At 39.5% G+C, this 18,099-nt stretch overlaps 1 protein-coding gene across 2 annotated transcripts in view; it reads right to left on the bottom strand.

Moving 5' to 3' along the window:
• BMP2K (BMP2 inducible kinase) overlaps positions 1-18,099 on the bottom strand; it is a 111,665-nt gene that overhangs the window by 51,894 nt on the left and 41,672 nt on the right. For both annotated transcript variants that reach the window (XR_008445224.1, XM_054030999.1), the window contains exons 4-8: positions 14,777-14,919; positions 14,221-14,342; positions 11,331-11,412; positions 7,785-7,917; positions 2,320-2,423 (exon numbers count right to left, since the gene is read on the bottom strand). Coding sequence is in view for 1 of the 2 variants with exons in the window: in XM_054030999.1 (XP_053886974.1) it covers positions 2,320-2,423; positions 7,785-7,917; positions 11,331-11,412; positions 14,221-14,342; positions 14,777-14,919 (584 nt within the window). In the remaining variant the exon portion in view is untranslated. The remainder of the gene's footprint in view (positions 1-2,319; positions 2,424-7,784; positions 7,918-11,330; positions 11,413-14,220; positions 14,343-14,776; positions 14,920-18,099) is intronic.

An 18,099-nucleotide genomic window follows, 5' to 3' on the forward strand; every position in this document is an offset into this window, starting at 1 on the left:
ACTATAGGCCTGTTAGTTTAACATCAGTAGTGTGCAAGGTGCTGGAGAAGATTCTGAAAGAGAAACTAGTTGAGGACCTTGAGGTTAATGGCAAATGCGATAAATTACAGCATGGTTTTACGAAGGGCAGATCGTGCCAAAAGAATCTGATCTCCTTCTTTGAGAAAGTAACGGACTTATTAGATAAGGGAAATGCGGTGGACCTAATATACCTGGATTTCAGTAAAGCGTTTGATACAGTACCCCATGAGGAATTATTGGTTAAAATGAAAAACATGGGGATCGATATGAAAATCCAGAGGTGGATAAGGAATTGGTTAATGGGGAGAATGCAGCGGGTCGTATTAAAGGGTGAATTGTCGGGTTGGAGGGAGGTTACTAGTGGAGTGCCTCAAGGTTCGGTTTTGGGACCCATTTTATTTAATCTATTTATAACTGACCTCGGGACCAATTGCAAGAGTGGGCTGATAAAGTTTGCGGATGATACGAAGGTGGGAGGAGTTGCAAACTCGGAGGAGGATAGGGATATTCTGCAGGGAGACTTGAATGAGTTTGTGAATTGGAGTATCAGAAATAGGATGAAATTTAATAGTGAAAAGTGTAAGGTGATGCACTTGGGGATGAATAATAACAATTTTAGTTACAAGATGGGGACACATTGGTTAGAAGTAACGGAAGAGGAGAAGGACCTAGGGGTCCTTGTGGACCGCAGGATGACTATGAGTCGACAATGTGACGTGGCGGTGAAAAAAGCAAATGCGGTCTTGGGATGTATTAGGCGAGGTATATCTAGTAGGGATAGGGAGGTCCTGCTTCCGTTGTATAAGGCGCTGGTGAGACCTCATTTGGAGTACTGTGTGCAGTTCTGGTCTCCCATGTTTAAAAAAGATGAACTCAAACTGGAACGGGTGCAGAGAAGGGCGACTAAGATGATCAGAGGAATGGAAAACCTGTCGTATGAAAAGAGATTAGAGGAGCTTGGGTTGTTTAGTCTGACAAAGCGAAGGCTGAGGGGGGATATGATTGCTATCTTCAAATATATCAGAGGGGTTAATACAAGGGAGGGAGAGGAATTATTCCAGCTTAGTACTAATGTGGACACGAGAACGAATGGATATAAACTGGCCGGGGGGGAAGTTCAGGCTTGAAATTAGACGAAGGTTTCTGACCGTCAGAGGGGTGAAATATTGGAACGGCCTTCCGAGGGAAACGGTGGGGGCGACGGACCTGTCTGGTTTTAAGATTAAGTTGGATAAGTTTATGGAGGGAATGGTTTAATGGTAAAACACAGTAGCCAAGGAAAACCAAGCAATGGTACATGAATAGCATAATGGCCAACAAGGGTCAGGCTAGAGGCTCTTGCCTATATGCTCGGGGTATTACTGATCGCCATATTTGGGGTCGGGAAGGAATTTTCCTCCAGGGTAGATTGGCTGAGCCTCTGGAGGTTTTTCGCCTTCCTCCACAGCATGGGGCAGGGATCACTAGCAGGAGGGTCTCAGCCGATTGAAGTCACTAAAACACAGGATTGGGGACTTCAACGGCAGAGTCCAGGGAAGGGTCTTGCGGCCTGCAGCATGCAGGGGGTCAGACCAGATGATCATAATGGTCCCTTCTGACCTTAAAGTCTATGAGTCTATGAGTAATATAGAAATACGGTGAAGGGGGCTGAGGAGAAAATCTCAGGCTATTCCATTTTCCCTGTAGGTAGGTAAGATCCTGCCAAGGATGGAAATAGCTAAGGATGCTTAATAATACAAAGTTAAATCAAAGCTCTGTTCGAAATTATCAGTTCCTTTTGTCCTCATTACCTCATGTAGTAACTCTGAAATTTGAACTTACTGTGAGAAAAATCAACAGAGCAGGAACAATTTAAAATGTATTTTATATAGACAGACATAGACTTTAAGGTCAGAAGGGACCATTATGGTCATCTAGTCTAACCTCCTGAGGCCTAGCCAAATAAAAAGTGTGGAAAGTACAGTTCATTGAAAGTACCATTACACTTTGATATAGTTTATCAGGATGTGTCAGAAGCTATTTTCCGTGCCATCTTTTTTTATTAGTGCTATACAGAAGATTCTAAGGCAGTTTTCCTTTTCGTTTTAGTTTAACAAGCTAAGAATTCTGTCAACACAATCTATTTGAAATTTATCAGATCCAGAACTTTCAGCACAGGGACAGACTTTTATAAAGAAAAAAGTTAACATTAGACACGTTCTCACTTGATTTGATCTAAAAGTAGTAACTCCTTTTGACAATATTGAAGGACACTTACTAAATCTATCAAAAGATGGGAAAAAATAGAAGACTACTTACATTAATATTGGACAATGGACATTCCTTTTTGGCAAGTTTAAAGGCAAAATAAGATACTTGAAAGATATCGGGTCTCCGTTCTTGATCTGGTTCAAGCATGTACCCTGTAAAAGTGGATTGATTAAAATTTCTCTAATAGCAATTCAAGAAAATTTACCTACAACATACTACAAATGAGTGTAAATGAGAATTAAACTACTTTGCCAATTGATTTAGAATTTACTCATTTCAAAAAGTGGTTTTTACCTCTTTCAGACAAGTACTGAGTTAGAATGGTGTCTATTGCCAAGAGTATGCGGTTTATACTATATATTTTACTCTTTTCCTTGAATGGGAAGAGTAGAAAATTTGCATTACTAGTCCTGAAGCTCAACTGAATCAGTTAAACAGCAGACTTGTAAGGACTGCTAGGGATGCTATAAAACAAACTGCAAAAGCGCTACACTAATAAATTTAAAAAAAAGTAATTAGTATTTTAGGAAAACTGAGTCTCTCCACCAGCTAAATCAGAGTTAGGTCTTCAAAACCTTCTTCTCCATTATTAGAATGAGAACAACTCAGGAGTACCAGCCTTCTTGAAAAGCATTTTCTGAAACACAGTAATGTAAAACTGTGAGCCAACTAACGGCGTCACAGCTGGGCTGATGTGTAAATGTCGCTGCATTTGGAACCGGCAACTGTTTTTTTGTTGTTTTTTTTTAATTAAAGGACCCAGGCAAAAAAACCACACACACACACACACACACCCCACTCAAAACATAACCAAGTTCCATCTCTGAACACAAGTTAGGTTTTCTGAACTGACACATAACCAGCCATTTCATGAGTATATTATTCTATATGAATGTTAAAATGATTAGATGCAGACTAATTAAAAAAAAGTGGATTTTATACCAGCACCAATCCATGCGTCAGTTACAGAAACAGCATTATTAAAAACAATGTTAATCAATAATTCATTCTGAAGTACACTCAATTTAATCCAGTGATTCTCAAACTGTGGATCAGGACCCCAAAGTAGGTCATGACCCCGTTTTAATGGTGTTGCCAGGGCTGGCATTAGACTTACTGGGGCTTGGGGCCCAAGCCTGAGCCCCACCGCCCGGGATCCAAGCCCACACCTGAGAACTTCAGCCCTGTGCAGCAGAGGTCAGGCTTCAGTCCCCACTCAGGGGTCATGTAGTAAATTTTGTTGTCAGAAGAAGGTCATGGTGCAATGAAGTTTGAGAACCACTGATTCAATCAGTAAATTACCACAAATAGTTAGGTTCACTATAGAGAGTAATGGCATGTAACTAACTAGTTTTGAATGCAATGCATTTAGTATAATATAAATAGGAAACACCTAATGCACTGGAGAATTAAGCATCCATCCATCCTACATTTTTAAGCAAGGAAAAGTTCAAATATGAAGGAAAAACATTTCAGTAAAAGTTCAATTTCAATCTTCCAAAGTATTCTACACAAAGCAAGAAGGAAAGTATTTTGAGTATGAAATACTTAAGTGTTGAGATTTTAAAATAAATCACTTATTTGATTAAAAGAAAAAATATGAGCAAGCAAACCTATCTATAACTGCACAAAAGCTTACCTTTTACACATTACAAAGAAATGCAGCTTGGAAACCAAAGAGTTATATTTAAAAGTATGGCTCTTACGCTAAACAGTAATTAGTTTCTTAAACTTCATTTTGTAAGTCTAGCCATGCCTGAAATCCTACACATTGCATCCTTTACTTTTAACTTGCTTCAATTTGTCACTGAAAATGATAATCACAAAGAATAAGCGGACAAATTTATAAGCCTGATTTTGTATACATGATATTTATAAGACACTAAGCTAGTCGTGTCCCATCTGTGACCTAGGCTCCAGCTGTTGGCCTTGAGGGGGACCACATTAAGAAAAAATGGTATTTGACTACAAGTGAAAAACGTGTTCTCTAAACAAGTGCAATTTTACAAAGTGAAGTGTTCAGAACAGACCCATCACTTCAGGGAGGAGGCGGGGGCACAGTCTCATGCTACTTCCCTTACAACAGCTCCGAGGTGGGAGTGCTCTGAGCTGTGCTGTCCCTTCCCTGCTGCAGTTCTAACTCCATCACATCACCAAGGAGAGAAAAATTCTGGCTGCTCCACTGTCGGCTTCCCTATGGAAGCCCCAGAAAGGGCTGTATAAGAGCTTCACTAGCTCTGCCTGAGCTGAAGGGGACACTAAGCAAAATACCACTCTCCTCTCCCATGCAGGGCAGACCAGGAGAAGTTGAGAAATACCACCCTGTTACAGCTCCCCAATTCTTTGCCCTGGAAAATGCCTCAACTTATGTCAGCTGGCTGTGGTCTCCAAGGGACAATACGCCAACTGGGCACAGCCCAAGTGTTCATTCCAACTCAAGTGTCCACCCCAACCACTCACATGCCCCCTTTCCAGGAGCTATGCCTCCCTCTCTGCAGGAGCTAGCACAGGTGTAGAGCTAGCAGACTTTCTTACATCATGGTAAATCCTGAACCATGCAAAGAGAACAGCGCAGAGATTCAGCCCCAAAATATTGATTGTAGACACCTGATCATTCTGAAATACATTTGACCCTCGGGATTAAGAGATTGGACACTACTATAGTAAAACATTAGCAAATTTCACCCTAAAAATGAGGTCTAGCTTCATTTCACATATTTGCAATAATCAAAGAGCTTAGTCAAAAAGGCTGGGGAAATACCATTTAAACAAGATGGCAAGAACAGTGTCAGACTGGATGGAAAAGTTGCAGTGTCACCACCAGCATGATCCTAGCCTGGCGCAAAAGTGCTGGAAATGATGGCATCAGAAGCACCTCAGAAAGAACAGTTTCAGGCATTGCAAGTAGCAGGGGGATGGGAGGGGCATGCAATTAGGACCTCAATTCCATTAAGTCCCCCAGCTAATAGACGTAATATACTGCAGCTAGGAGAAACTGTGTGCAGCCCTCCTCTGAAAGAGAGATGTCACAACAAAGCTTTTGACAAACAGGAGGTTAAGAAGATAGATGCCTATGGCTCAGAAGGATTTGGAGGCATATTTGGACTCATCCTGGATTTTAGTGTCCTGCTAAATACATGACAAAATCACCTGTAGTCTTGTGGGAACCAAGACTACAGGATAAATTACAGTCTACTAAAGGACACATTGGTCAGAAATTTGTCAGTGAAGTCAACATACTGAGCTCAGCACTTAAGTTGCCAAATACAGAAACAATTCTAAAAATAGAAAAATCTTCCTTAAATTCTGAACAAGAAGTTTATAGCAAGGGCATTTCAGGAAACTTTAAAAGTATAATTTGCATCAGCCCAGGCTTTATCAAACAGTTTTGGGTAATAGCTTTACTGACAACCTGGGGAACCAACTGAGACATGACAACATTGAGTCTAGGAATCAAGGAACATCCTAAGAAAAATGAATTAAATAGATCGGATTTGAAAGAGTGATTGCAACAAATTAAATGCAACTTTCAAACGAGAGATTTTTCCTCATCTCTGGTGGGCACAGCAAGGTTTCTGAGTTAATTCTGATTATAGTTCTGTTCATATTTTTGTTACCTTTCTCCAGATAGAAAACAAATCAACAAATTTAAGACTGGTCTAGATGGACAATGTTTTCTAGAATACACCTTGCTTTATCTACAAAGAAGGCAGCACTGTTTTTATTCTTTAAAAAAGTGTGTGTGTATAGAGGTACATTTCAAGTACTTAAATAATAATTACTCTAGATTTTCCCCCAGAATTTTAAAATTGTTTGTTTTTCTGTCCATGGTAGCTTCTTCACTAAATTGATTAGAGCAAAATAGGGCTAGATTTAGGAGCACTGCAAGGAAGTGCAGGGGAAATTCTGTGCTATATCTCAGCATGGTTTTATGGGTATCTGCAGAATTTTGGTATTACCAGTGTGTTCCATAAACACTCTTTTAAAAAAAGAAATGCATTTCTTGCTCCTTGCTGCCAAAGTATCCTTGCAAATATTGCATGAGTATCCTTTATAATAGTCCCCAGGGAAACCATGCAGAACTTCAACTACAACTAGAAACTACTAACAACTACTCTATAAAAACTAGCTACAAGTATAAACGAGCTAAGAGCTAGGGAACTGGAGATCAGCTAAGCCGCACTCCACAGTTCCAACAACCGTCATGGGCAGTGAGAAGGAACTGAGGGGGCGCTGGGTCAGCAGGGGCATACATCTGGCACCATAGGGGCGCCACTCCAGGGGGCGCCTCAGCCGACCCACCAAGTGTTGCTAGGGTAAAAATCTTCCAACAATCGTACAGGCAGTGCACACCCACCTAATTGGAATCGATATGAGCAAGCACTCGAAGAACGTAAGTTTTTTCCAACCTATCTGCGGTTCTGTCCTTTTAAGTTAGCTCAGGAGTAAACTCACAATTCCTCACAAAGGGGTGGTAGCTCAAAACTGATTATTTAAAAAAAGACTGGCACAGTTAACTAGTTTTATTGAAGACACTACGTATTACTTAGGTTCTTACACCATGACCAATGCTGAAAGTTTTATATAGTTAGTTGTCCTATCAAAAAAAAATTATTTTTTTGGTCCTCAATGTAAGTTTTCAGCAAGGACGAGAAGAGACGCTGTAAACAAGTGAGGAGATCTGCAGGGAAGGTCTTGAGGAAGATGAAAGATCTCAGACAGGGATGCCTTTTTAATAATAAAATTTTAATAATTTTATATTACTTAATGGATTTATGGATCGCTGATTGGTATAGGCTTCTTACACCGCTCACACAGCTTGAAGCCCGGGGACCAGGGTATGCCCTGTCCCTAGACCAAGTCCCTCCGGGGACTATCTATACCACACTTAACCACTAAGAAATACTAGAAACTACTAAAACTACTACTATTTACAGGTATATACAAGAAAACTAGAACCACCACTGGTCAAGTCCGCTTGCTAATGCAAGAGGAGCATTCCAGCACCGTCACTGGTGCTAAGAAGGAACTGAAGGGGGAGGGGTCGCCCCTTATACTGGAACATATGCACATGACTCCCGAGGGTGCCAGAGCCAGCCCCTATGGGTACCACTGGGGAAAAACTTCCAGCATTAGTGCAGGTGGCGAGCATGGAATGGATATGAGCAAGCACTCGAAGAAGAACTAAAAGGAAACTTTTTTTCCCCTTCATCAGAGCAGACAATTTTCCTTTTCAAAACATTTCCTCAATGCAATGATCCCCCTTTCCTCCCCAGCAAAACCACAGATTTACTTCGATTTCTCAGACAGTGGAGATAAGGACTCTTCTGAAATTAGAACAAAAGGTCTAAAAGTGGTGTCAGGGCAAGGTTAGATTATGTTCAACCAAACCTTCAAATTCACTGATTTAAAGGACATTAACTATAAGTGCATATTGCAGGTAGGGAAGGTCACTAGTAGTAAGGTCTAATAAACTCACACACAACAATTTTAAGTACTGCCCAGCTACTTACTTATCAAACAATGTACATTATGGGTATATCGGGAATTGTCTGGAATGGTAAAATTTCCGTCACAAATAGCAACCTGACTCTCCCCAAAGGGAAGTGTGAAGAAACAAAGTTTATACAGCAAGCAGCCAAGTGCCTATAAAAAAAAAGAAAAAGAAAAAGAAAAAAAAGTATTGTCATTACGAAGTCTAGATGGCAATAAGCTAGTGTAAAAAGTAAAGCTAGATTTAATAAATAACTGAAATGCTGGTCACTATTGATGCCTGCATAGATATTGAACATGGTAGCATTTTGCGTTAACACTCCATTGACATAACTTGGGATGTAAGCAATGAAGTGATATAAAGCAGTTCTACAAGTGCTTTTTGTCCCACCAACTATATGCCAGACAGCAACAAAGCTGTTAACTTAAAGGAATTCAGAGAGGAAACTTATGTCTGTTTTTTAATTTAAAAAAAATCTATTTTTTAAATTCAGATGAACAGTTCCAATATGTGTTATAAAGAGAAATTGCATGTGTAGAACCACCATCTTATCTGACAAGTAAGAGTCCTTGAACTCATGTTATTTTCCCATAAACTTTTTGATGTAATCTATTCAAGATGCACCCGTTTGGCATGTAGAAGAAAAGTAATCATGGAGTTCTCCCATTTCAGTAATCTGAAAAAGTTCTTAAGTCCTCATTAGGTATTACATATGTTGACAATGAAAGTGTTATATTTCATACAATAATCAGTTTTACCCTTGCTTCATTTCCTGTGTTTTTAGTAATTAAAAGTGTTGTTGTAGCAGTGTTGGTCCTAGGATAGTGGAGACACAAGGTGGGTGAGGTAATATCTTTTATTGGATCAACTTCTGTTGGTGAAAGAGACAAGCTTTCAAACTACACAGAGCTCTTCTTACAGTCTCGGAAAGATACTCAGAGCATCACAGTTAAATACTAGGTGGAAAAGATTGTTTAGCATAAAGTAGTTAACACATATTGTAAGAGACTATTCAAAGTAAAACGACCTGTGAACACCCCTGCAGTCATAGGACAAAAAAACAGGAGGGTAGAGAGTTACAGATTGTTGTAAAATAAGCCATAAATCCAGTGTCTTTATTAAGACTGTGATTTCAGGTGTTTAGCAAGGTTATGAACTTTAGCTCCCAGGCTCATCTTATGCAGGTTCTCTTTGAGAATGAGGACTGAGAGGTAAGATATGGAATGCCTGTTTTGTGAAAAGTGTTGGCCCATGAATGTTATGTTTTTGTCTTACAACTTTTACTGTGAGAGTTTATTCAAGAGAGTAATGACTGTCTGGTTTCACCCACACAGTTGTTACTGGGGCATTTAGTGCACTGAATGAGGTACACCTCATTGCCATAGGCACGTGTAGGACACATTGATCTTAAAAAGGTATGTTATGGTGGGTAATGATCATCCTAGTAGCAGAGTTAACTCTGCAGGTTTTGCATCTGTTATGGCAGGGCAGGGCCGGTGCCACTAGAGTTGATGTGTCCTGGTCTGTGGGGAGCTTGCTTCTGTTGATGAGCTTGGTGAGTCGGCGGGGGGTTGTTTTAAGGCCAGAAAAGAGGGTTCACAAAAGATTTTTCAAGATGGGGTCCCCATCAAGTATGGACTTAATTGTTTAATGATACCCTATACGGGTATCATCATGTGTGGGTGAAACCAGACAATCACTACGCTCTCAAATGAACTCATACAGTCCTCTGACTGAAGAGGTGTTAATGTGCCCAAGTCTCCTTAAAATGGTCTCTTAGGCCTGGTCTACACTACACAGTTAGGTCAAGGTAAGCTGCCTTACCTTACTCTAAGGATCTACACTAAAATTTAGCTCCCACTGATATAAGTCACCCACTACATCAACTTAATAACTCCACTTCTGTGAGAGGCATAGTGCTTAGGTTAACATAGGGCAACACAGCGTCCATGCAGACACAACATTATTTACATAATAATGTAAATATTGGGTCATGCATCCCTGGGCGGGGTGGGGCTGCAGCGGCGAGCCCTGCATGGCCGACAGCTCGGGCTATCAGCCCCAGAGCCCCCGCTGTCAGTACCCCCCAAAGCCCCATACAGTTAAGTCGGTGGAAGCACTCCTGGTGAGGGGACACACTGCTGACAAAGGACATAGTGTGGACATGAAAAGCCCCAGTAATTACTGTGGTTGCTATTAGTCAACCTAACTTAGGTTGACTTAATTTTGTAGCGTAGACTTGTCCTTAGAGTGTGCGTTAAACAAAATCTTTTCCACCTTGTATTTAGCTACAACTCTCTGGATACACACTGCGATAAAGAACCCATGGCATCAAATCTCAGAGCTGGGTCTCCCCCCTCACAGGATCTCAAGGCCCAGCCTGAGCTCAAATATCTACACTGCAAATTTTATAACCCCGCAGCCCAACTCAGCTGACCTGGGCTAGCTGTGGCCTCTGCATATCTTTTCCAGACCTGAAGAGCTCTCCATAGCTCATAAGCTTGTCTCTTTCACCAATAGAGGTTAGTACAATAAAAGATTACCTCATCCACCTTGTCAAGTATCAGAGGGGTAGCCGTGTTAGTCTGGATCTGTAAAAAGCGACAAAGTCCCGTGGCACCTTACAGACTAACAGACATATTGGAGCTCATGGGTGAATACTCACTTTGTCAGATGCATGTCACGAAAGCTTATGCTCCAATACATCTGTTAGTCTATAAGGTGCCACAGGATCCTTTGTCGCTTTTTCCTCATCCACCTTGTTTCTTTAGCAATTAAAAGATGTTTAACAAACAGTACCAGCCATTCATCACAAATATTTATTTTTGTATTACAAACCTTATTTTCTCATTGTTACTTTTCTCCTTGCGCTCAAATTATGTCCAGCTGGTTATTACTGAACTTTGCATGCTGATTATATATAGAACAGGAGTACTTGTGCAACAAGTACTCCTGTTCTTTTTGAGGATACAGACTAACACGGCTGCTACCCTGAAACCTGTGATTATATATAGTATAATAATCAATAAATATAGCACTCTTCATCTTTAATGTACTCTGCAAATATTCACTAAACATCAATCATTAGTGATAATGAAATCTTGTTTTTCAAACTGAACCAAACATCACTGACATGGCTGAATGCATTGTTGCTGGTCACCTATTCAGTCTGCCTTATTTAAATAATACTATAAACAGGTTTCTATTGAAGCCATTGTTAACAACTGAACAGAAATGAGAGCAAGGGAAAATACTAATGTAATCTACATTTTGTACTAGTAGGCTAAAGAAAAAAATACTTATCTAAATAATACTTCCCCTTTTTACAGTATATCACATATGCCAATAATTCTCTGTAGGAAAAGACAAAACCATTCTCTACAGCTATTTCCCTTTATCACCATTTCCCACACACTACTTCTGTTGCAAGAAGCCACACCTTATTCGCTCACTGCAAAGCCTTTACTTTGTATTTTCTGAGATGTTAATTTCCTTTTTATCATTTTTTACTTTTAATAAAGCAGAACAACTCTACAAGAATTAGACCACCTTTTACATCACTTACCCAGATATCTGCCTTGGTAGTAACTGGCTTTCCGCCATAAAGATTGATCATTTCAGGAGCTCTGTATGACAGTGTTGTATACCTAGCAGAAAATAAGTCAAGTGGAACGGAGATGAAATGGAAGATTTGCAATATACCTTTATTACCCCCCATTCATAAGCTAATACACACTAACCATTTTTAATATGGATAATTGTCCACTACAGATTACTTACAGACTATGTAAAATAAAATAATAGAATCATAGACTTTAAGGCCAGAAGGGACCATTATGATCGTCTAGTCTGACCTCCTGCACAACGCAGGCCACAGAATCTCACCCACCCACTCCTGTAATAAACCCCCAACCTATGTCTGAGCTATTGAAGTCCTCAAATCGTGGTTTAAAAAATTCAAGGTGCAGAGAATCCTCCAGCAAGTGACCCGTGCCCCACACTGCAGAGGAAGGCGAAAAACCCCAATGGCCTCTGCCAATCTGCCCTGGAAGAAAATTCCTTCCCGATCCCAAATATGGCGATCAGCTAAAACCTGAGCATATGGGCAAGACTCACCAGCCAGACACCCAGGAAAGAATTCTCTGTAGTAACTCAGATCCCACCCCATCTAACATCTCATCACAGGTCATTGGGCATATTTACTGCTAATAGTCAACGATCAATTAATTGCCAGAATTAGGCTATCCCATCATACCATCCCCTCCATAAACTTATCAAGCTTAGTCTTGAAGCCAGATATGTCTTTTGCCCCCACTGCTCCCCTTGAAAGGCTGTTCCAGAACTTCACTCTTCTGATGGTTAGAAACTTTCGTCTAATTTCAAGTCTAAACTTCCTGATGGCCAGTTTATATCCATTTGTTCTAGTAAGTCATTGCAACATTCCTCAACAACAAGCAATGCTGTGTGGATTGATCATTGACCATCTATGGGGATATGGCAGTAGACATGCTGCTCATAGGTCAGCTAAAGTTTTTGTTTTATAGAAAGAATCTTTTGCTGTTTCTCTATACTCTTAGAAGAATTACACCAAGTTACAACTATTGCAAATCAAATATACCAAGTTTATGAACCCAAAAAAGTTTGTCTAAGGTATCAACTGGAACACCTGATTTTAATAAAATCAGGGAAATGATCAACATTTAGTTCTTGTTATATATTATCTTTGGAAACAGCTAAGAAAAACTATCCCCAAATTACACCTTAGATTGTGACATTTTAGCTTCTCTAGTTTTTTGGTATTTTGTTCACACTACTCTAAAAGTATTACACATTAACAGATCAGTCCCCTGTTGAAGTTCTTAGCAACATGAAGCTAATGCTAGAAATATGGAGCATGGAAAAAGAAAGATGGAGATAGAAAAGCCAAGAGTGATTTTTCAGAGCAGTACATCTACTACTATTTTTTGGTAACTTTTCTTGATAAATACTGCACTCAAAGCCAAACTCAGATGCTGAATTTACATCTTTGAACTGATTCTTTGTAGTTAAAAACAAAGCATATTCCAGGATATTGAGTCTCATATTTGCAAATAACTGCGTCTTTATAAAACGTAACATATCATTCCCAAATGTATGTATCCTAAATAGTAGTTTCAAAAAGGTGTACATTTATTTTCCATGTAAGTCCTGAATAATACATAGTTACACTCTAGCACCAACTATCTTTAGCAAGCAAGAAAACAAACAAATTTTAAACGTTAACACATACAATTTCTCTGATTAAACGAAGTGGAAATGGCATGGGTGTTACTGGATCCATCATTAGGATAGATCTAGATCAGGGGTGGCCAACCTGTGGCTCCGGAGCCACATGCAGCTCTTAAGAAGTTAATATGTGGCTCCTTGTATGGTCACCGACTCCAGGGCTGGAGCTACAGGCACCAACTTTCCAATGTGCGGGGTGTGCTCACTACTCAACCCCTGCCTCTGCCACAGGCCCTGCACCCACTCCACCCCATCCCCTCAGCCTGCAGTACCCTCGCTCCTCTCCCACACAGCCTCCTGCAAGCCACGAAATAGCTGATTGGGAGGTGTGGGGAGAGAGGGGGTGGCGCTGATTGGTGGGGCTGCCGGTGGGTGGGAGGTGCTGGGAGAGGGGGCGGGGGAGCTGATGAGGGGCTGCTGACATATTACTGTGACTCTTTGGCAATGGACATTGGTAAATTCTGGCTCCTTCTCAGGCTCAGGTTGGCCACCCTTGATCTAGACATTAGTAAGTTAGTATGAAGCCGTTTTCCAGTGTCAGCAATCATGCAGGCTGATTGAGCCTGTTCTTATCAGTTGTCTTTCAATAGCACCCAGATGTCTCAACACAGGATCAGGGCTTCACTGTGCTAAGAAACTGGCACTTCAAATAACTCTGAATCTAAGCTCTCACAATTCTGCAATTAACAACGTGTTGGGACAATAGTTCACTTGTATGCTGTAAATTGCAGGTCAGGGGCCTAAACAGGAATAGTGAGGCTTAAAACACAGCAGGTTATTAGGGGGAAAAGAGCTGACACAGTAAAAGTAACACAAGGTTGCATATATTCTAAGTGAAATGTATTACCTGGAGGCATCAAACTTTCTGTAATTACACTCGACTGTTAGTACATTCACTTTAAATTTTGCAGGAATTGTCTGTAGGGTAACTGAAATAGCATCAACATTACCAGGTATTCCTACTATCTTGCTATGCCTATTTTAGGTATTGGCATAGCCCCGATCATCACTAAGCAAGTGAAAAAAACATTACTGTTAACAGGAGTTGTGCACTTAAATCAACCACCTTGAACACTAATTTGTTCCTAGGTAGGCCCTTATGTTTCCATTAATGTATATAACATGTAATACGTTCTGTGCTGCTAAGAAAGTTAATTAGTGCTTACGAATAGCCATTTAAGTGAACTTACTTTTTAATTTCTTCTTCAACTACATTAACACCATCTTTCTGAGGATTAAGGAATTTGTTAGTGGCACTGCCAAAGTCACAAAGGACATAGTTTCCATTGTCATTCAACAAAATATTCTCTACCTTAAAAGGAAAAACGAAACAATCAGGTAAACTGACAAAATGAAAAATGAAAAAACAGGGTAGTGTCCAATTTTATAGAAAGCAGTTAAGTCTTCCCTCTAATTTTCAGTTAGAGATAACAAGCCTGCCATGTACTAATATTCTGAAAATTCAAAAGAAATTTAGCATTAATAGTAAAACTATAACTTCATCATCATCTCATTAGGTCATCAGTAGTGCCAAAATCTATTCTACAAGAATGCGATGCCTAACCACCTACCATTTTTCATTTAATCTTCTGGGTACAGTTCTGCAGACAGACTCTGTTCCCCTCCCCCCATATAAGTGGGCAGCTTTTGCACACTATGCGATGTCTTCCACATTACAAGTTATCTTTTGACAGCTGCTCATTAGCAGCAAACATTCAGCTCATTACCTTTTACAGGAACTCTTACCTTCAGGTCCCGGTGAACTATTGGCGTTTTGCAGTGATGCAACCTGGCAACAGCTTCACAGGTGTCACAAAATATCCTCAGTACTTCTGGCTCAGTAAAGCCTGTCTGAAGTCTCTGATTCATCTGATTCACGACTTGCCCCGCTACAGTAGAAACATAACTTTGTAAAAGTAACAACTCTTTTTAATGATCTTTCAAAATGTTGTGTGGCCTTTAATCAAACAAAGTTTGTGTTTCTATTTAAAATGTTGCCTACATGCTCTATAGCCAATCAAAATTTTTCAACGTCTTGTCAAAAAATTAAACAAGTTCTTAATCAACCACTCCTGCTGTTTTCAAAACAAGGCTAATACAACCCCATCACTGTTTATCTACAGAATAAACAGAGTTAGTTACCCTTAATTTTATTAATTCCTAATAAGAATCAACTGCTCCAAACAGAAGGTAATTCAGTGTTCAATCCCACTCAATCGTGGCAAAAGGAATTTTTGGAATTGAAATCTGAAACTTCCCCACACAAACACACTTGCTGACCTTCCCCAAATCCTTCCAAAGCTGAGAAGACACAAAAAACTACAAAAGCTATTATAATTTGGAAGTACAGAAAATAAGCCACCATTATGCAGATGTCACTATTGCAATATTTGACATCTGACATCGCTTCTTCACCTGCCTAAACAAAAACTAGTTGATAAATATAGGGAAAGGATGTCCTCAGAATTAGAGTCATAGTAGGGAGGCAAAATTACAAGTAAAAAATCTGGTTTTTTTCCCTCCTCTATTGGATTCACTGTCCTAGACAGAAGTCCTAATTCATAAGAAGTAACAAACATTCATTATCACTCAACCACCATACAGGGAAAGTAATAGGAGTACCAGCGCAAAGGGTATCACGGTGACAGAAATGGTTGTAGGACACGTTATAGCTAAATTTAAAGCTATGGGGCTGCATGCAGGAATCAACAGGTGAAAGTTCTCTGGTCTGTTTTTTTAAATACAGAAGGTCAGACTAGATGATCATAATGCTTCCTTCTGTCCTTAAAATCTATGACTCAGTGACAAAAGCGACCACTGCGTAACTATGTCAGAAATTAGAATTAAACAGAATAGGAAGATACAATGGAGACTATTCAATAGTCTTTGAACTCAAGATTTCCACATGCAGAAGGAATAATTTTCTCTAACACAAAATTTTATTTTTTAAAATGTACATCTTTATTCTGAAAAGCATGGAGAGCCAACAGATCTGTTGCCCAAGAACTGCTATCTGAAGAAAGCAATTCACTTTTTCTATTTCAGAAAGAATATATTGACTAAATCACAGTGTTGCGGGATTTTTTCCAGAGAGGACTTATGTTTCTCCCTCCACTATGTTACATATCTCTGGCAGAATGAGCACCAAACTCTCAGAGGAAGTTCTTGGATTACTAGTAATCTCTGGTGATCACGGAGTCATTTCTAGCACTATATTCCGCTAAAGTGGAAAAAATAAAGGGAAAACTGGTTTCCCAGACAACTCCCTTGTAAAAGGATCTCAGAGAGCCAAAGAGAAAACATCTATTATCCTCAGTGCAGGCAGACATACTGGAAGGAAGGTGTAGTCAGTTCAGCAAGTGTGCCAGCAGAGAGGTTTCAGAAACAAAAGACTGTCTCCATTAGCTCAATTCGGACACCAATACCTATTAATTATGACTTCAAAGCAGTGGATCAAATGAGAAATGCATTTATGCTCTCCATTAATAATTAGCTCAGATTTCTACTCCATCTAAATGGCAATCAAGTTAAACTTACATTTAAAAACAGCAGTTTTTAAATTGCTCGCCATATTATTCTCATGTTATACTTAGTTTTCAGTTATTTTATTTTTCCCAGGAATGTATCTGTGTTTACTAATACAACTACAAAAACAGGTGAAAACTGGAGGAAAAAATTTAATTTTTCTGGGCAAATATCAGGGTTGATTTTGGTGGACAGAAGGACCGGGGGAAGTATTCAGTAGATGAATGGAACTCAATGTAGTTTGCTACAGAACTAAAACAGAACACAAAACACAATGCCAACTGTGAGTTTAAAAAAAATAATGCATCTCTAATCCCAAAATAAAACTTTTAATTTGAATAAACAGTTTACTGTTGTAGACTTAGAACTATTAGCCTATAAATATTTACTTCAGTAATTGGGCCACACCATTTGCAGCGCATACACTCAACGTCATCCTTTTCTCCCCCCGCCCTTTTTTTTTTTTTAAACTTTAATACTTCCTTGTGCTCTGAAATGTATTCTGATACATATTTTCCCCATTTTAGTATGTCACAGCTTTAAACTGTTATCTGCTAACAGCTTGAAATGTATACATGGTGGGCGTGAGATTTATTAGTACGTTCAGATGCATACGCACTTCAGGAGCTTGAATGCGTGCCTGTTCATTTATTGTGTGCATCTTCTAGACTAATACATAACCTTACTTCAACAGGCACCTTTGCATATACACACACACAGATTAATGTATTATCGTAATACATATATCTCATGCAATGTATTGTATTTTCCTAATAAATCAAGTTATATTTTATATACATGAATGATATAAATGTAGGGTGAAAACCCAAATACTTTTAGTAAAAGCCAGAATTTTTTTTTTTTGGGGGGGGTAAAAATCAGCTTAAACGAAGGGGCTTAGTTATAATACATATAGAATACTTTCTTTTTATGAGATTATGAGCCTTACTTTCAGATGCTAGGAAAGTGTAGCTCCTACTAGTTTCAAAACCACACTTCTTAGAACACAAGAATGGCCCTACTGGGTCAGACCAAAGGTCCATCTAGCCCAATAACCTGTCTTCTGACAGTGGACAGTGCCAGGTGCCCCAGAGGGAATGAACAGAACAGGTAATCATCAAAAGCGACAGAGTGTCCTGTGGCACCTTATAGACTAACAGAAGTATTGGAGCATAAGCTTTCGTGGGTGAATACATGCATCTGACAAAGTGGGTATTCACCCTCGAAAGCTTATGCTCCAATACTTCTGTTAGTCTATAAGGTGCCACAGGACACTGTCACTTTTTACAGATCCAGACTAACACGGCTACCCCTCTGATAGGCAATCATCAAGTGATCCATCCCCTGTCGCTCATTTCCAGCTTCTGGCAAACAGAAGGGAAAAAAAAATCAAGTAGTATCAGTTTACTTTGCTTACATTAATATCAGCAAGTGGACAAGCCATAAATTTTTAAAATTTTACATACTGAAATTCAGAAGTTTAAATCTCAGAAGAAAGTGTGCAAAATCAAAGCACTACTCAAAATTTGAGCTGAATTGGTGAA

This window comes from Malaclemys terrapin, chromosome 5, assembly GCF_027887155.1.
Source record: "Malaclemys terrapin pileata isolate rMalTer1 chromosome 5, rMalTer1.hap1, whole genome shotgun sequence".
Classification (NCBI taxonomy): Eukaryota; Metazoa; Chordata; order Testudines; family Emydidae; genus Malaclemys; species Malaclemys terrapin.